The 15,972-nt window shown below is 41.5% G+C and overlaps 2 protein-coding genes across 2 annotated transcripts in view; both read left to right on the forward strand.

Moving 5' to 3' along the window:
• Nucleotides 1-4,298: 4,298 nt before the first annotated feature.
• LOC119381690 (gastrula zinc finger protein XlCGF8.2DB-like) lies at nt 4,299-5,908 on the forward strand. The gene has a single exon (XM_037649462.2). It carries the CDS (start codon nt 4,299-4,301, stop codon nt 5,046-5,048), a length of 750 nt encoding a protein of 249 aa, XP_037505390.1. The 3' UTR covers nt 5,049-5,908.
• Nucleotides 5,909-6,644: 736 nt separating this feature from the next.
• LOC119381691 (gastrula zinc finger protein XlCGF7.1-like) overlaps nt 6,645-15,972 on the forward strand; it is a 229,158-nt gene continuing 219,830 nt past the window's right edge. The window contains exons 1-2 of the mRNA XM_037649463.2: nt 6,645-6,676; nt 10,618-10,910. Of these exons, the coding sequence (XP_037505391.2) occupies nt 6,645-6,676; nt 10,618-10,910 (325 nt within the window). The remainder of the gene's footprint in view (nt 6,677-10,617; nt 10,911-15,972) is intronic.

Raw genomic sequence — 15,972 nt, forward strand, 5'->3', positions numbered from 1 at the left:
AGGAGCACTGCATTCGGTAATTTGACTTGATGCTGGCATGAAATATCTATTTTACGTAACACTTTAATTGCCGTTTATGTGTCTCCAGACTATGTCACTACTTTTGGAACCTTAGATTTGTAGCCTGGCTGTGTGCTACGTTTAGACTGTGTGATGTTATAGTTTTGTTATCGGTCACACAGTTATTCTTGCATCTAGTGTAGCTGGTGTCATCTATGATGTTGTCTGGTACGTGATGAAAGTCTTATCTTTTCTTATTGTGTTCATACTTTCGTTACCTCTATGCTCTCTACATTCATGTTTCTTGTTTTGCTCTTTTTGAACTTTTTCATTGTGTTTTTTCATAAAAATGCTTGCTTGCAACAATTAAGCATGTTGCCATGTTTAAGGAAATAGGTTGTATAACAGTTTCAGTGCACTAAATAAAGTGCCATTTTTTTCTTTTGCATTGTTATTTCTTCATGATATTTAACCTTGGACTTAATAACACGTCAAATAAGTTGAATTTCATAGTATTGAATGCTCTAAGAGAAGTTGAGAGATGGCTCTTCTGTGCTCATTTCTTTTTGCGATAGAATTTAGTTATAGAATATTCCCGTTATAAATACTAATTATAATGGAACAGCGGTGATCCATCTGCTTACATAATCTGCTTGTCATTCCGAATATTGTTTTGGCAGTACTCATCACTGGCATGAACTTTCTTGTTCCTTTTCTAGTATGATGCAGATCTCTGAGAATTGTACGAATTGTTTAATTTGGACATTTAGAAAGCACCTGATTTAAAAATGCCCTGAAACATTTTGGTGTGAAAAGGGTAGCTTGCAGTGAGTTATTACGGCATTTATCCAATCTTCTCTTTCTCCTGAGAAAACTTACCATAAAATTGCTTGTGCATGGTAGCACGATACAAAAACAAAACTGAATTTGCATCAACCTACTGTAAAATACAGTCTGACCATAGTCGTCACTAGAGGCCGTATTATTACGCATTAAAAAGGCGAGTTTTAGGCGCCATAAATAGGCAGGCAAAAGAACGTTCTAGGCCTCCAACATATCGTAAAGATAGGCACAATAAATTTTTACATAACGGCAAGTAATTTCAAACGAAGACTTCTGCAACCTGTATCTACAACAGGAAAACACAAAAAAAATGTTATTTATGATAGTACAAAGGCGCCAATAGTTGCACATAGCTGTGTCGTTGTCCTTTCTCCTACATGGTTCGCAGAACACGGCCTCTCCATTTACTCTGTAGCATAGTGAGTCAAGTGTCCACTGTCAAACGAGCACACTCCTGGGTGCCTTTCTTTTCAGCATGGCTGAGGAGGGTGCAGCAGGAGCATATAGCCACTCCGCTACAAGACCACAAGAGAGGGATGCCTCCTATTGGCCGGGTCGAATTGCGTAGAGCCAATTACTCTCCTGGCACAGAACACCTTAAAAAGGAAATCACACACAAAACAAGAACCGTGGGCACATTCTTCTTTCTTCTTTTGCTTTTTGCTCTCCTTTCCCCTGATGGATTTTCGCGGTTTCGCATTCGCCAGCTGCTCGCGCCATGTCAGCCAGGCACAAAATGCTGGCCAGCCCGTCCCACTTCACTGCTGCTAGCAGTTGTTGTTCGAGATTTGGTTCAACTACCAGACAAGATTGAACCCAATAGATTTCTGACCGGTGTTGCTCGGTAACATGAATAACCGTCTCAAACTGTATCCAAAAGCAAAACTTGAGGCTAAATAGTGTTCATATAGGCACCAATTTTGAAAAATACGCATTTATAGGCCCTTATAGGCAGTATAAGAAGACTATAAAAGCCCTTCTTAACCTCTAATTCATGCTCATATATATGAGTGGGGCAACAGAAGTGTATGGAATAAAATAGGCATTTGCTTAAAATCCGGTTTCGAGTCATCACCCTTGTTATCACTCTCGATTATCTTGGATGACAGCAGAATGTGTTCAAAGTCGTCACATGGTTCTCACTTGCAAAAGGATTGCACTTTCCTATCATAAATTATATTACAATCTTCAGAAAGTGGCAACAGTTTGTGTCATGTGTTCTTGGCATCCTATAAAACGTTACGCTTTGCAGCAAGTACTGGCAAAGTCAGAGTTTGTTTTCTGAGCTATCATTTCATTTGGAGTCATTGAGCTGTCAGTTGATAAATGTAGGACATAAAACACGCTATCAGCAATGTAGAGTACAGCATGTTTTGTTCATCTGTGCACAAAAGTGCTATCTAAATCTAAATAAACTGCCATTTTAGGAAGATGAGGTCCTTTAACTTTGTCCTTTTTTTTGTGTGTACAGTAAAACCTCGGTGATACGAATCTCGCGGGGTCACCAAAAATATTCGTATCATCCAAAATTCGTATCACCAGAAAACATGAAAAATTAGTATGGAACAAAAGAAAACTGGTGTACGTTTTCATTTATTGTGTCTCAGGGCCGCGGCAATGTCATTTCCATGACTGAAAGTAAAGTTTTTGGAGGTCAACGATCATAATTGCACTCGTAAATATAGGCGCGTGCGCGCGTGTATAATTAATGAACAAGTAGCCCCTTCCAAATCTAGTACGCTTTTCTGCATGAAACTAGAGTACTGCGGCGAAAGCGACTTAAGGAGCGGTTTGCACGCGATAGATGGACACAAAATTTTAGAACCGCTGTCCTCACTTTTTTAATTTTCTTATCGCGTTGGTGTTGGGGATGTTTTTCGAGAGATTTACTGCCATTCCCGCACAATTGGGAGGTTTCCTCAAAAATCGGGAGTCTCCGGTGCAAATCGGAGGGTTGGCAGGTGTCCGCGTCTCGAACAATCGTGCACGTTGACGCTGCGAGGCCCAGCTCCTTCGCCAAGACCGTCCGCTTCTTCTTTCGGTCCTCGTCGACCTTTCATAGGATAGCTTGCATCTAAGTGGCAGGCGTGTGTAAGCAAAGTACAACAGCGCTACCTCGAGCACAGCAGCATGCGTCGACGCGATGAAGCAGAAAAAAAAAAAAACGCGTGCCAACGTTATCTGTAATCTTAACGCGAACGCACACGAAGGCGCATTGAGGCCTCCGAGATTCGTGCGCACAATCTCGGAGGCTACGACGTGCCGCTGATGGTCAGCTAGCGGCGCGGCGCGCATGCCCGCGCTAGCCTACGCCTGGGTTGCCGCACCCTCGCTATTGCTGCATGTTCTGCGACATCGCGGGCAGCAGCTGTTCGTACCTGTGTGGTAGCGTACGTTCGTATCAAACGTCGCGGGGTGAAAATGGGTTCGCAATAACCGTACTCCATTACATTGCAGGCTAATCGGCCTTGGCCGGGGCCACAGAAAAATTCGTATCACCCCGAAATTTGTACAAGCCGTGTTTGTATCACCGAGGTTTTACTGTATATCAGAGAGAAACTACGGCTGACTTTCTGAACAATCAGAACTCCATTTCTTTTCTACATTGTTCATGTGCCCCAGAAATAATTTTACATCAATTTTGTACTTTGCATGCACCAGAAGTGTTCGAAACAAGGATATTTTGCATTTGGGACAGATACTACCGTTGGAGACTATGGTGTATTTTGTTGACTTTTCTGCATCTTCCTTACTTCGTTATGTAAACATCACTGAGTGAATTTCTTCGGTCCCATATCATTTTAGATAACGGAAGTTGACTGTATGTGCATATCGATAACCTTAAAATCTGGCCTCATTGTAAGATGAGCATTTCGCTTTCCTCATTATGGGCTATTTATGCAAAGTATGTATGGGCTAGTCACTTGGAATTTGTGGTAAGACAGTACAACATAACTGGAGAAAGGGAGAGCAAAAAACTTCCATGCAAGTTTTACTGTCCTGAGCTGTGTACAGTTACATGTACTGTCAGCAAGCTTAACGCGAACACTCCGCAGCGTGTCGTGAAAAGCTTTGATGTCGCGAGCGCTGCGTAGCTTTCAGTTTTGTTGCGAGATGTTGCCAATGCATGCCGACATACTATGCAAGCATACCGAGGTATTATCTCGGCAACGGCGCCCACCGCCTTGCAGTTGGCATCAGTCAAACCAGTCAAGGCCACGCTGCGGAGCATTCGAGATAAGCTTACTGACTGTACATAGTATTGTACATAGTCTGTACGTAATAAGGAAAGAAAAAAAGTATTAGCAGACACCGCTGGGGCATCTTCAGTGTGCAGGTATTTGGTGTGTTGTGACACCACATACTTGAACACATGAAGGTCTCAAAAAGTCGTAGAGGTTGAGCGATTTGGACCTCTAGGGCACTGTGGTGCAGAGTGCTCGCTGCTGATAATTATGGCATTGTTCAAGCCTGTAATAACCCACAATTTTGTACTCAGAATTATCTGCTTTCCTTTCTACGAAAAGGAATACTCTGGTGACCTGTCTTCTTTTCTTTCTGCAGCACCTCCCAGCTATCCAGCAAATAAGGACAATGAGAAGTCACGTCGGGGACGGCGCCACCACTGTGACTTCTGTGACTATGAGACTGATTTTGTGTCCCATCTGAATAGACACCTCAGGGTTCATACAGGCGAGCGGCCATTTCAGTGCCATTTGTGCCCTCAGAACTTCTCAACAAAGTCCGAATTGAAGAATCACTTGTGTACCCACACAGGGGAGCGGCCACATAAATGCCACCTATGCCCCGAGAGCTTTTCTCAAAGTTCCAAATTGACGGTTCACCTGCGCACCCACACAGGCGATAGGCCGTTTAAGTGTCACCAGTGCCAAAAGAGCTTCTCACATAGGCACACACTGAAGGATCACCTGCGCACACATACAGGCGAGCGTCCATTTAAATGCCACCAGTGCCGAAAGAGCTTCTCACATAGGGCTTCACTGAAGGCTCACCTGCGCACACACTCAGGCGAGAGGCCATTTAAGTGCCACAAATGCCCAGAGAGCTTCTCATATAGGACAACTCTTGTTGATCACCTGTACAGACACACAGGCGAGCGGCCGTTTAAATGCCACTTATGCCCCAAGACGTTTATGCGGAAAATCAGCCTCACTACACATCTGCGCAAACATGAATGCAAGTGACCATATTCATGGAAGCTCTGCTAACCTAGCTGTTTTATGAAGCCACATTTTGTTAGTTCTTTCCAGCGTGTTCTGACTGCACAAAGTTGTGTCAAAATCTTAAAAGTGTACGTCTATTATTTATAGTGACTTCATCGTTTCCATTAGAGCCTTGTTGTGGATGCAGTAAACTTTGGTAACAATGTTAGATTACTTTACAGTGAAGCTATGTACGGTTGGAGGATTTGTCCATTTGTGCTCAAAAACCCATAGCATGTGTGCCGCAGAAATTGGGCAAACCGCACCACTCACCGCTGGTCCAGTAAATATGACCAGTCGTACACGCCGTATGTTACAGACCAGAGGAAAATTTATGTTCATAATGATGAGCAAGCACACTTTTGCATTGTCTAATCCACATCTTTTGTACAAGCCACACCACTCACTTGAACTTACTTGAAGATGCAGTGCTGTTTACCACCATGGTCACCGCAATGTCTGAATTGGAAATCTCCTTGCATGTTCTATGGAGTTCTGGTTCTTGATATTTGGTGTCTCACTAGGTTATTTCAGTGTTCTGTAATAAGACAGCCACCTCTATGAACATTCCTTTAACAAAGAGATGTCAATGTGGTCGTCATCAGAAAAACCTTAGTAGGTGTATTTTTTCTGTGGTGTTAGTGTGCTGAATTGTAGGAAAAACCCTGCTGCTGAAGTAGAAGCAATATTTGATGCCATGCTGTATTTCCAAGCTTAGCAATGTCTCAAGTTTTTACGAACATCAACACCGTGGATACACAGACGCCAGTTCCCGATTCGTTAAGCCGGTGGTATCTTTTTCTTCTTTCTCAGCCATTCTTTTGAAAATTTTCAATTTAACATCAGAGCACTGACCTTCTACGTCTTATTATATTGATGTTTGTCCTGTGTATTCCCCATGAAAGAAAAGTAATGTTCTGGTCAAGCTTGCACTATACCACTTCATTGAAGATCAAACCAAATGAACACACAAGGATTGTTCTCATCATGATGAGCACTACATGCCACCCTGTTTGTGGCAATGCTTATTGCATACTTCATTCCTCAATAACACTCGCACCAGTTTATCCAGGGAAGTTTTGAACAGTGTATTTGTGTTGGCTTGACGACTTAAAGTGCACTCATTATATTCTCGTGTACAGACTCTAGGCTCCGGTAGTGTTTATACTGCTCTGGTACATTCCTTGGCAAATTTTGACATTGACGGGTCAATATCTTGACACTTCCGTGGCCTTCATAGATACCCTTGCATGTATATCCATGTTTCTTTTTTTCTTATTTTTTCGTAGTGTAGATGGTAACTTTGTGGTAGGAAGTAAACATTTATTTGCTGAAATAGTGGGCCATTACAGAATGTGTGGATGTACCTCCTCCGTCGAAAAAAAATTAGGCCAAATATAGAAGTGTTTTCAAGCTCTGGAGAATTGTAGTTACTGGAAAGCTGACGGCAGTAGGGTATAGTGCCTATGTTCCTCTCTGGCATGTGAAGCATTGCGAATGCTGCAAAATTTCGATGAGACTTCTCTTATTCAGCTGCTGTCATTCACACAGTAACTTTTGTTTGACGACACATGGTGCATGCAGGTCCTCGACGTGCTTGAAATTGAAAGGTGCGTTTTACAGACCCTTGAAAATCCCGGAATCATGATTCCCTCTTAAAAATCCTTGAATATTATAAGTAATACACCTCATGACAAGAGTTCTAAGGTCGCCTTACTCCTTCCTGCCATTAGCGTAGCCAGACATCGGGCGGAGGTGGGGGGTGGGGGCATGTTTCAAGAAGGTTGGGGGTGCAGAAACCTACCCCCAATTTGTTGACATTTTGTATGCGTATATACATATTTGCACCCATAAAAACACTAGCACCAATGCACACAGGGAGGTATCATCCGACCGTTCATTTAACTTCCCTGCCTGTTAGCATTCTTTCTCCTCCAACATTTTATCTCTTGGCTCATGTTATGGAGACTTATCGCATGAAACCCTCCTAAACTTCTGACACTTATTTCATTTTGTATTGTATTCTCGCTCTTTATGTCAAGCAGTCAGTGCACAAAGGTGAAGTTGAATTCACTCGTACCTATGTTTGCCTGTGCTTTAGAACTCATGAACATCAAATATTGTACGAGAAAGTCCCAGCTAGGCTGGATATTTCCTACATAATTTCTTTTCTCCACATTTCAGTAAATTCAGTAAAAGTGTCTCTAGTGTTCTTGAAGTGTTATTGCAGTAAAGAAGCGTGACATGGGATTGATGGGGTCTTAAGAGTCTTACCAATGAATTTTTGCCCTTAAGATTACCAATGAATTTTTGTCCCTGAAATTTGCACAAACACTGTGAGGAGCACTGCATTCGGTAATTTGACTTGATGCTGGCATGAAATATCTATTTTACATAACACTTTAATTGCCGTTTATGTGTGTCTAGACTATGTCACTACTTTTGGAACCTTACATTTGTAGCCTGGCTGTGTGCTACGTTTAGGCTGTGTGATGTTAAGTTTTGTTATCGGTCACACAGTTATTCTTGCATCTGTGTAGCTGGTGTCATCTATGATGTTGTCTGGTACGTGATGAAGTCTTATCTTTCTCTATTGTGTTCATACTTTCGTTACCTCTGTGCTCTCTACATTCATGTTTCTTCTTTTGCTTTTTTTTAACTTTTTCATTGTGTTTTTTCATAAAAATGCTTTCTTGCAACAATTAAGCATGTTGCCATGTTTAAGGAAATAGGTTGTATAACAGTTTCAGTGCACTAAATAAAGTGCCATTTTTTTCTTTTGCATTGTTATTTCTTCATGATATTTAACCTTGGCCTTAATAACATGTCAAATAAGTTGAATTTCATTGTATTGAATGCTCTAAGAGAAGTTGAGCGATGGCTCTTCTGTGCTCATTTCTTTTTGCAATAGAATTTAATTATAGAATATTCCCATTATAAATAATAATTATAATGGAACAGCAGTAATCCATCTGCTTACATAATCTGCTTGTCAGTCCGAATATGGTTTTGGCAGTACTCATCATTGGCATGAACTTTCTTGTTCCTTTTCTAGTATGATGCACATCTCTGAGAATTGTACTAATTGTTTAATTTGGACATTTAGAAAGCACCTGATTTAAAAATGCCCTGAAACATTTTGGTGTGAAAAGGGTAGCTTGCAGTGAGTTATTACGGTATTTATCCAATCGTAATGCCTTTCTTTTCTTTCTCCTGAGAAAACATACCTTAATATTGCTCGTGCATTGTAGCATGATACAAAAACAAAACTGAATTTGCATCAACCTACTGTAAAATACAGCCTGACCATAGTCGTCACTAGAGGCCGTATTATTACGCATTAAAAAGGCGAGTTTTAGGCACCATAAATAGGCAGGCAAAAGAACGTTCTAGGCCTCCAACATATCGTAATGATGGGCACAATAGATTTTTACTTAACTGCAAGTAACTTCAATTGAAGACTTCTGCGACCTGTATCTACAACAGGAAAACCACAAAAAAAATATTATTTATGATAGTACAAAGGCGCCAATAGTTGCACATAGCTGTGTCGTTATCATTTCTCCCACATGGTTCGCAGAACACGGCCTCTCCATTTTACTCTGTAGCATAGTGAGTCAAGTGTCCACTGTCGAACGAGCACACTCCTGGGTGTCTTTCTCTTCGGCATGGGTGAGAAGGGTGCAGCAGGAGCATATAGCCACTCTGCTACAAGAGCACAAGAGAGGGATGCCTCCTATTGGCTGGGTCGTATTGCGTAGAGCCAATTACTCTCCTGGCACAGAACACTTTAAAAAGGAAATCACATACAGAACAAAAACCGTGGGCACATTTTTCTTTCTTCTTTTGCTTTTTGCTCTCCCCTGACGGATCTCCGCGGTTTTGCATTCGCCAGCCGCTCGCGCCGTGTCAGCGAGGCAGAATATGCTGGCCAGCCAGTCCCACTTCACTGATGCTAGCGGTTATTGTCCGACATTTGGTTGAACTACCGGACAAGATTGAACGCAATAGATTTCTGACCAATGTTGCTCGGTAACATGAATAACCGTCTCAAACTGTATCCGAAAGCGAAACTTGAGGCTAAATAGTGTTCATATCGGCACCAGTTTTGAAAAATAGGCATTTATAGGCCCTTATAGGCACAATAAGAAGACTATAAAAGCCCTTCTTAACCTCTAATTCATGCTCATATATATGAGTGGGGCAACAGAAGTGTATGGAATAAAATGGGCATTTGCCTAAAGTCCGGTCTCGAGTCATCACCCTTGTTATCACTCTCGATTATCTTGGATGACAGCAGAATGTGTTCAAAATCGTCACATGGTTCTCAGTTGCAAAAGGATTGCACTTTCCAATCATGAATTATAATACAATCTTCAGAAAGTGGCAACAATTTGTGTCATGTGTGCTTGGCGTCCTATAGAACGTTACGCTTTGCAGGACGTACTAGCGATGTTCGAGTTTGTTTTCTGGGCTATCATTTCATTTGGAACGATTGAGGATTCACTTGATAAATGCCGGTCATAAAACACATTATCAGCAATGCAGAGTACACCATATTTTGTTCATCTCAGCAATAAAGTGCTATCTAAATGTCAATAAACTTCAATTTTGGGAAGATGAGATCCTTTAGCTTAAGTCCTTTTTTTTGCGTATATTGGAGAGAAACTACGGCTTTCTTTCTGAACAGTCAGAACTCAATTTCTTTTCTACATTGTTTAGGTGCCCCAGAATTAATTTTACATCAATTTTATACTTTGCATGCACCAGAAGTGTTCGATCCAAGGATATGATGCATTTGGGACAGATACTGCTGTTGGAGACCATGGTGTATTTTGTTGACTTTTTGGCATCTTCCTTACTTCGTTCTGACACATCACTGAGTGAATTTCTTCAGTCCCTTATCAATTTAGATAACGGAAGTTGACTGTATGTGCATATCGATAGCCTTAAAATCTGGCCTCACTGTAAGATGAGCATTTCGCTTTCCTCATTATGGGCTATTTATGCAAAGTATGTATGGGCTAGTCACTTGGAATTTGTGGTAAGACAGTACAACATAACTGGAGAAAGGGAGAGCAAGAACTTCTATGTAAGTTTTACGGTCCTGAGCTGTGTACAGTTACATGTACAGTCAGCAAGCTTAACGCGAACACTCCGCAGCGTGTCGTGAAAAGCTTTGATTGCCGCCAGCGCCACGTAGCTTTCAGTTCTGTTGCCGAGATGTTGCCAATGCATGCCGACATACTATGCAAGCATACCGAGGTATTATCTCGGCAACGGCGCCCACTGCTTTGCAGTTGGCATCAGTCAAACCAGTCAAGGCCACGCTGCGGAGCATTTGAGATAAGCTTACTGACGACTGTACATAGTATTGTACATAGTCTGTACGTAATAAGGAAAGAAAAAAAGTATTAGCAGACACCGCTGGGGCATCTTCAGTCTGCAGGTATTTGGTGTGTTGTGACACCACATACTCGAACACATGAAGGTCTCGAAAAAGAAGTCGTAGAGGTTGAGCTATTTGGACCTCTAAGGCACTGTGATGCAGAGTGCTCGCTGCTGATAATCATGGCATATTTCAAGGCTGTAATAAGCAATACACTGGTGACCTGTCTTGTTTTCTTTCTGCAGCACTTTCTGGCCATCCAGCAAATAAGGACAAGGAAAACTCACGGGGATGCCGCCTCCACTGTGACTTCTGTGACTATGAGACTGATTATATCTGCCATCTGAATCAACACATCAGGGTTCATACGGGCGAGCGGCCTTTTCAGTGCCATTTGTGCCCTCAGAGCTTCTCAACGAAGTTCGTATTGAAGAATCACTTGTGTACCCACACAGGTGAGCGGCCATATAAATGCCACCTGTGCCCCAAGAGCTTTTCACAAAGTTCCACATTGACTGTCCACCTGCGCACCCACACAGGCGATAGGCCGTTTAAGTGCCACCAGTGCCAAAAGAGCTTCTCACAAAGGACCACATTGAAGGATCACCTGCGCACACACACAGGCGAGCGGCCGTTTAAATGCCACTTATGCCCTGAGATGTTTATGTGGAAAGTTAGCCTCGCTAGACATCTGCGCACACACGAATGCAAGTAACCATACTAATGCAAGCTCTGCTAACCCAGATGTTTTATAAAGCCACATTTGGTTAGCTTTTTTCCAGTGTATTCTGACTGCACAAAGTTGCGTCAAAATGTTAAAAGTGTACATCTATTGTTTAAGTTACTTCATCGTTTCCATTGGAACCTCGTCATGGATGCAGTAAAATTTGGTAACTATGTTAGATTACTTTACAGTGAAGCTATGTACGGTTGGGGGATTTGTCTGATTGTGCGCAAAAACACATAGCATGTGTGCCGCAGGAATTGGGCAAACCACACCACTCACTGCTGATCCAGTAAATATGACCAGTCGTATATGCCTTATGTTACAAACCAGAGGAAAATTTATGTTCATAATGATGAACAAGCGCACTTTTGCATTGTCTAATCCACATCTTTTGTACAAGCCACGCCACTCACTTGAACACACTTGAAGATGCAGTACTATTTACCACCAAGGTCACCACCTTGTCTGAATTGAAAATCTGCTTGCATGTTCTATGGAATTTTGGTCCTTGATATTTGGTGTCTCACTAGGTTATTTCAGTGTTTTGCAAAAAGACAGCCACCTATATGAGCATTCCTTTAACAAAGAGATGTCACTGTGGGCGTCGTCAGAAAACCTTAGTAGGAGTAGTTTTTCTGAAGTGTTAGTGTTCTGAATTGTAGGAAAACCCCTGTGGCTCAAGTAGAAAGAATATTTGACGCCATGCTGTATTTCCAAGCTGAGCAGTGTCTGATGTTTTTACGAACATCAACAGTGTGGATACACAGATGCAGGTTCCCGATTCATTAAGCCAGTGGTACCTTTATCTTCTTTTTCAACCATTCTTTTTAAAATAACTTTCAATTTAACATCAAAGCACTGATGCTCTATGTCTTATTTCCTTGATATTTGTCTTATGTATTCCCCATGAAAGAAAAGTAATGTTCTGGACAAGCTTGCACTACACCATTTTAGTGAAGATCAAGCGGAATAAACTCATAAGGATTGTTCTCATCATGATGAGCACCACATGCCACCCAGTTTTTGGCAATGCTCATTTCATTTTGTATTGTATTCTCTCTCTTTTTTGTCAAACAATCAGCGCACAAAGGTGAAGTTGAATTCACTCGTACCTATGTTTCTTTGTGGAATGCTCCAAAAAGTAAACCTTCAGAACTCATAAGCATCACTAAATATTGTACAACAAAGTCCCAGCTAAGGTGGGTATTTCCTACAAAGCTTCTTTTCTCCACATTGCAGTAAATGGAGTAAAAGTGTCTCTAGTGTTTTTGAAGTGTTAATGCATTAAAGAAGTTTGACATGGGATTGATGGGATCTTAAGAGTCTCTGATTAAAAGTGAAGCTTTGTCCCTGAAATCTGCACAAGCACTGTGAAGAGCAGTGCACTAGGTAATGTGACTTGATGCTGGCATGAAATGTCTATTTTAGATAACACTTTAATTGCTATTTATATGTGTCTAGATTATGTCACTAGGTTTGGAATGTTACATTTGTAGCCAGACTGTGCCACGTGTAGACTGTGTGGTCTTAAATCTTGTTATCGGTCACGTCATTATTTTTTCTGCATCTTTGTACCTGGTTCCATCTATGATGTCTGGTATGCGATGAAATGTTATCTTTCTGTATTGCGTTCATACTTTGTTACCTCTACGCTCTGTACATTCATGTTTCTTCTTTTGCTTTTTTTAACTTCTTTCTTAGAAATGTTTCTTTGCAACAATTAAGCTTGTTGCCATGTTTAAAGAAATCGGTTGTATATAACTATGTTTCTGTGCACTAAATAAACTGCCATTTTTTTCTTTTGCATTGTTATTTCTTCATGATATTTCAATCTTGGCACTAATAACATGTCAAATAAGTTGAATTTCGTTGTATTCAATGTTCTTAGAGAGTTGAGCGATGGCTCTTCTGTGCTGATTTATTTTGCGATATAATTTATTTACAGAAAATTTTCATTATAAATAATAATGATGGAACTGCGGTAATCCATGTGCTTACATAATCTGCTCATCAGTCCAAATATGGTTTTGGCAGTACTCATCACTGGCATGAACTTTCTTGTTCCTTTTCTAGTATGATGCACATCTTTGAGAACTGTACGAATTGTTTAATTTGTACATTTAGAAAGCACCTGATTTAAAAATGCCCAGAAACATTTTGGTGTGGAAAGGGTAGCTCGCCGTGAGTTATTACAGCATTTATCCAGTCGTGATGTCTTTATTTTTCTCCCGAGAATACTTACCAGTAAATTGCGTGTACATTGTAGTGCAATAAAAAAACAAAACAGTATTTGCAACAACCTGCTGTAAAATACAGCCCGCCCATAGTCATCACTAGAGGCTAGATTTTTAGGCAATAAAAAGACGCATTTTAGGCGCCAGAAATAGGCAGGCAAAACAAGGTTTTAGGACTCCAACATCGTAAAGATAGGCACAATAAATTTTTACATACATGCAAGTAATTTCAAGCGAAGACGTGCGTGACCTGTATCTACGACAGGAAAACAAATAAATGTTGTTTATGATGATACAAAGGCGCCAACATTTGCACATAGCTGTGGGGTTGTCCTTTCTCCCGCCCTCACGGTTCTCAAAACACGGCCTCTCCGTTTATTCTGTTGCATGGTGAGTCAAGTGTCCACTGTCGAATGAGCACACTCCTGGGTGTCTTTCTTTTCGGCATGGCTGAGAAGGTTGGAGCAAGAGCATATAGCCAGTCCGCTACAAGACCACAAAGGAGGGATGTCTCCTATTGGCCGGGTCGAATTGCGTAGAGCCAATTACTCTCCTGACAGAGAACACCTTAAAAAGGAAATTACACACAAAACAAAAACCGTGTGCACATTCTTCTTTCTTCTTTTGCTTTTCACTCTCCTGTCCCCTGACCACTCTCCACAGTTTCGCATTCGCCAGCCGCTCACGCATGCATAGGTTGGCAAAAAATGTGGAGCTCACTCAGACTCACTGACGAAACATATCTTACCCTTAGGGCTCACTCGGACTCAGATTCACCAAACTTTTCCTCATCCGGACTTACTCGGACTCAGACTCACTATAATTTTTCTCAACCGGACTCACTCGGACTCAGACTCACCAAAATATAATTCACTCGAACTCACTCACTCAGACTCACGGCTCGATCTGAGTCTGAGTGAGTCAACTCATGAGTCCGTTAGCTTATAATTAGCCTTTTTCTGCCATAATGTCAATGCCCTTTAGCGCCAATATCTCGCATAATCGGTGTGCTACCTAGCATCTTTTGATCTCGTACCTTCAAATACGAGTTATCTGAGTTTGCAGTTCAGTAAGGACCTTTTTATTGAAAGAGATGGCTCACGCGAGATATTTTTATCAGTAACGTCCCGTGAAAAAGTTTGCGGGGGGAGGTCAAGGTACTTCCTCCCCCTCTCCCTCCTCAACTCACGCCTCTGATCAATAAATATTGAGCTGACGTATGAACGGTAGCCGTTGAAGTATGTGGGACTATACGTGAATATAAACATGAGCCGACATAAGGCTGATAGTAATGTTGAAGTAGAGTAGATAGGACCATAGGTCGGCAAAAAATGTGGAGCTCACTCAGGCTCACTTATGCAAGATATTTTGCCCTTAGGGCTCACTCGGACTCAGGCTCAGCAAAATTTTCCTCAACCGGACTCACTCAGACTCACAAAAACTTCACTCACCCGGACTCACTCAGACTCAGACTCACGTCTCGATATGAGTCTGAGTGAGTCGACTCATGAGTGAGTTTGCCGACCTATGCACGCATGTGAGCGAGGCGCAATATGCTGGCCAGTGTGTCCCACTTCGCTGCTGCTAGCGGTTGTTGTCAGAGAGTCGGTTGAACTACCGAAACAAGATTGAACCCAATAGATTTCTGAGCAATGTTTCTCAGTAACATGAATCACCGTCTTAAACTGTACCTGAAAGCGAGACTTGAGGCTAAATAGTGTTCATATAGGCACCGAGTTTGAAAAATAGGCATTTGTAGGCGTTTATAGGCATTTAGGCACTAACAGCAAAGTAGGCATTTATAAGCACTATAAAAAGGCTATAAAAGACCTTCTTAACCTCTAATTCATGCTCATATATCAAAGTGGGGCAATAAGAGTGCATGGAAGAAAATAGGCATTGGCCTCAAATGTGGTCTCTTATCATCACCCTTGGTATCACTCTTTAATTATCTTGGATGACAGCAGAATGGGTTTGTGTGTAGCATGACAATGATGTCACACGGTTCTCAGTCGCAGTAGGATTACACTGTCTAATTGTAAATTATATTACAATGTTCAGAAATTGGCAACAATTTGCGTCACATGTTCTTGGCATTGTATAGAACGTTACGCTTTGCAGGACGTACTAGCGATGTTCGAGTTTGTTTTCTGGGCTATCATTTCATTTGGAACGATTGAGGATTCACTTGATAAATGCCGGTCATAAAACACACTATCAGCAATGCAGAGTACACCATATTTTGTTCATCTCAGCAATAAACTGCTATCTAAATGTAAATAAACTTCCATTTTAGGTTATGAGATCCTTTAGCTTAGTCCTTTTTTTTTTGCGTATATCAGAGAGAAACTACGACTTTCTTTCTGAACAATCGGAACTCAATTTCTTTTCTACATTGTTTAAGTGCCCCAGAAATCGTTTTACATTAGTTTTATACGTTGCATGCACCAGAAGTGTTCGATCCAAGGATATGTTGCATTTGGGACAGAAGCAGCCATTGGAGAGAGTGGTGTATTTTGTTGACTTTTCTGCATCTTCCTTACTTCGTTCTGACAC

Source organism: Rhipicephalus sanguineus, chromosome 2 (genome assembly GCF_013339695.2).
Source record: "Rhipicephalus sanguineus isolate Rsan-2018 chromosome 2, BIME_Rsan_1.4, whole genome shotgun sequence".
In the NCBI taxonomy this organism is placed as follows: domain Eukaryota; kingdom Metazoa; phylum Arthropoda; class Arachnida; order Ixodida; family Ixodidae; genus Rhipicephalus; species Rhipicephalus sanguineus.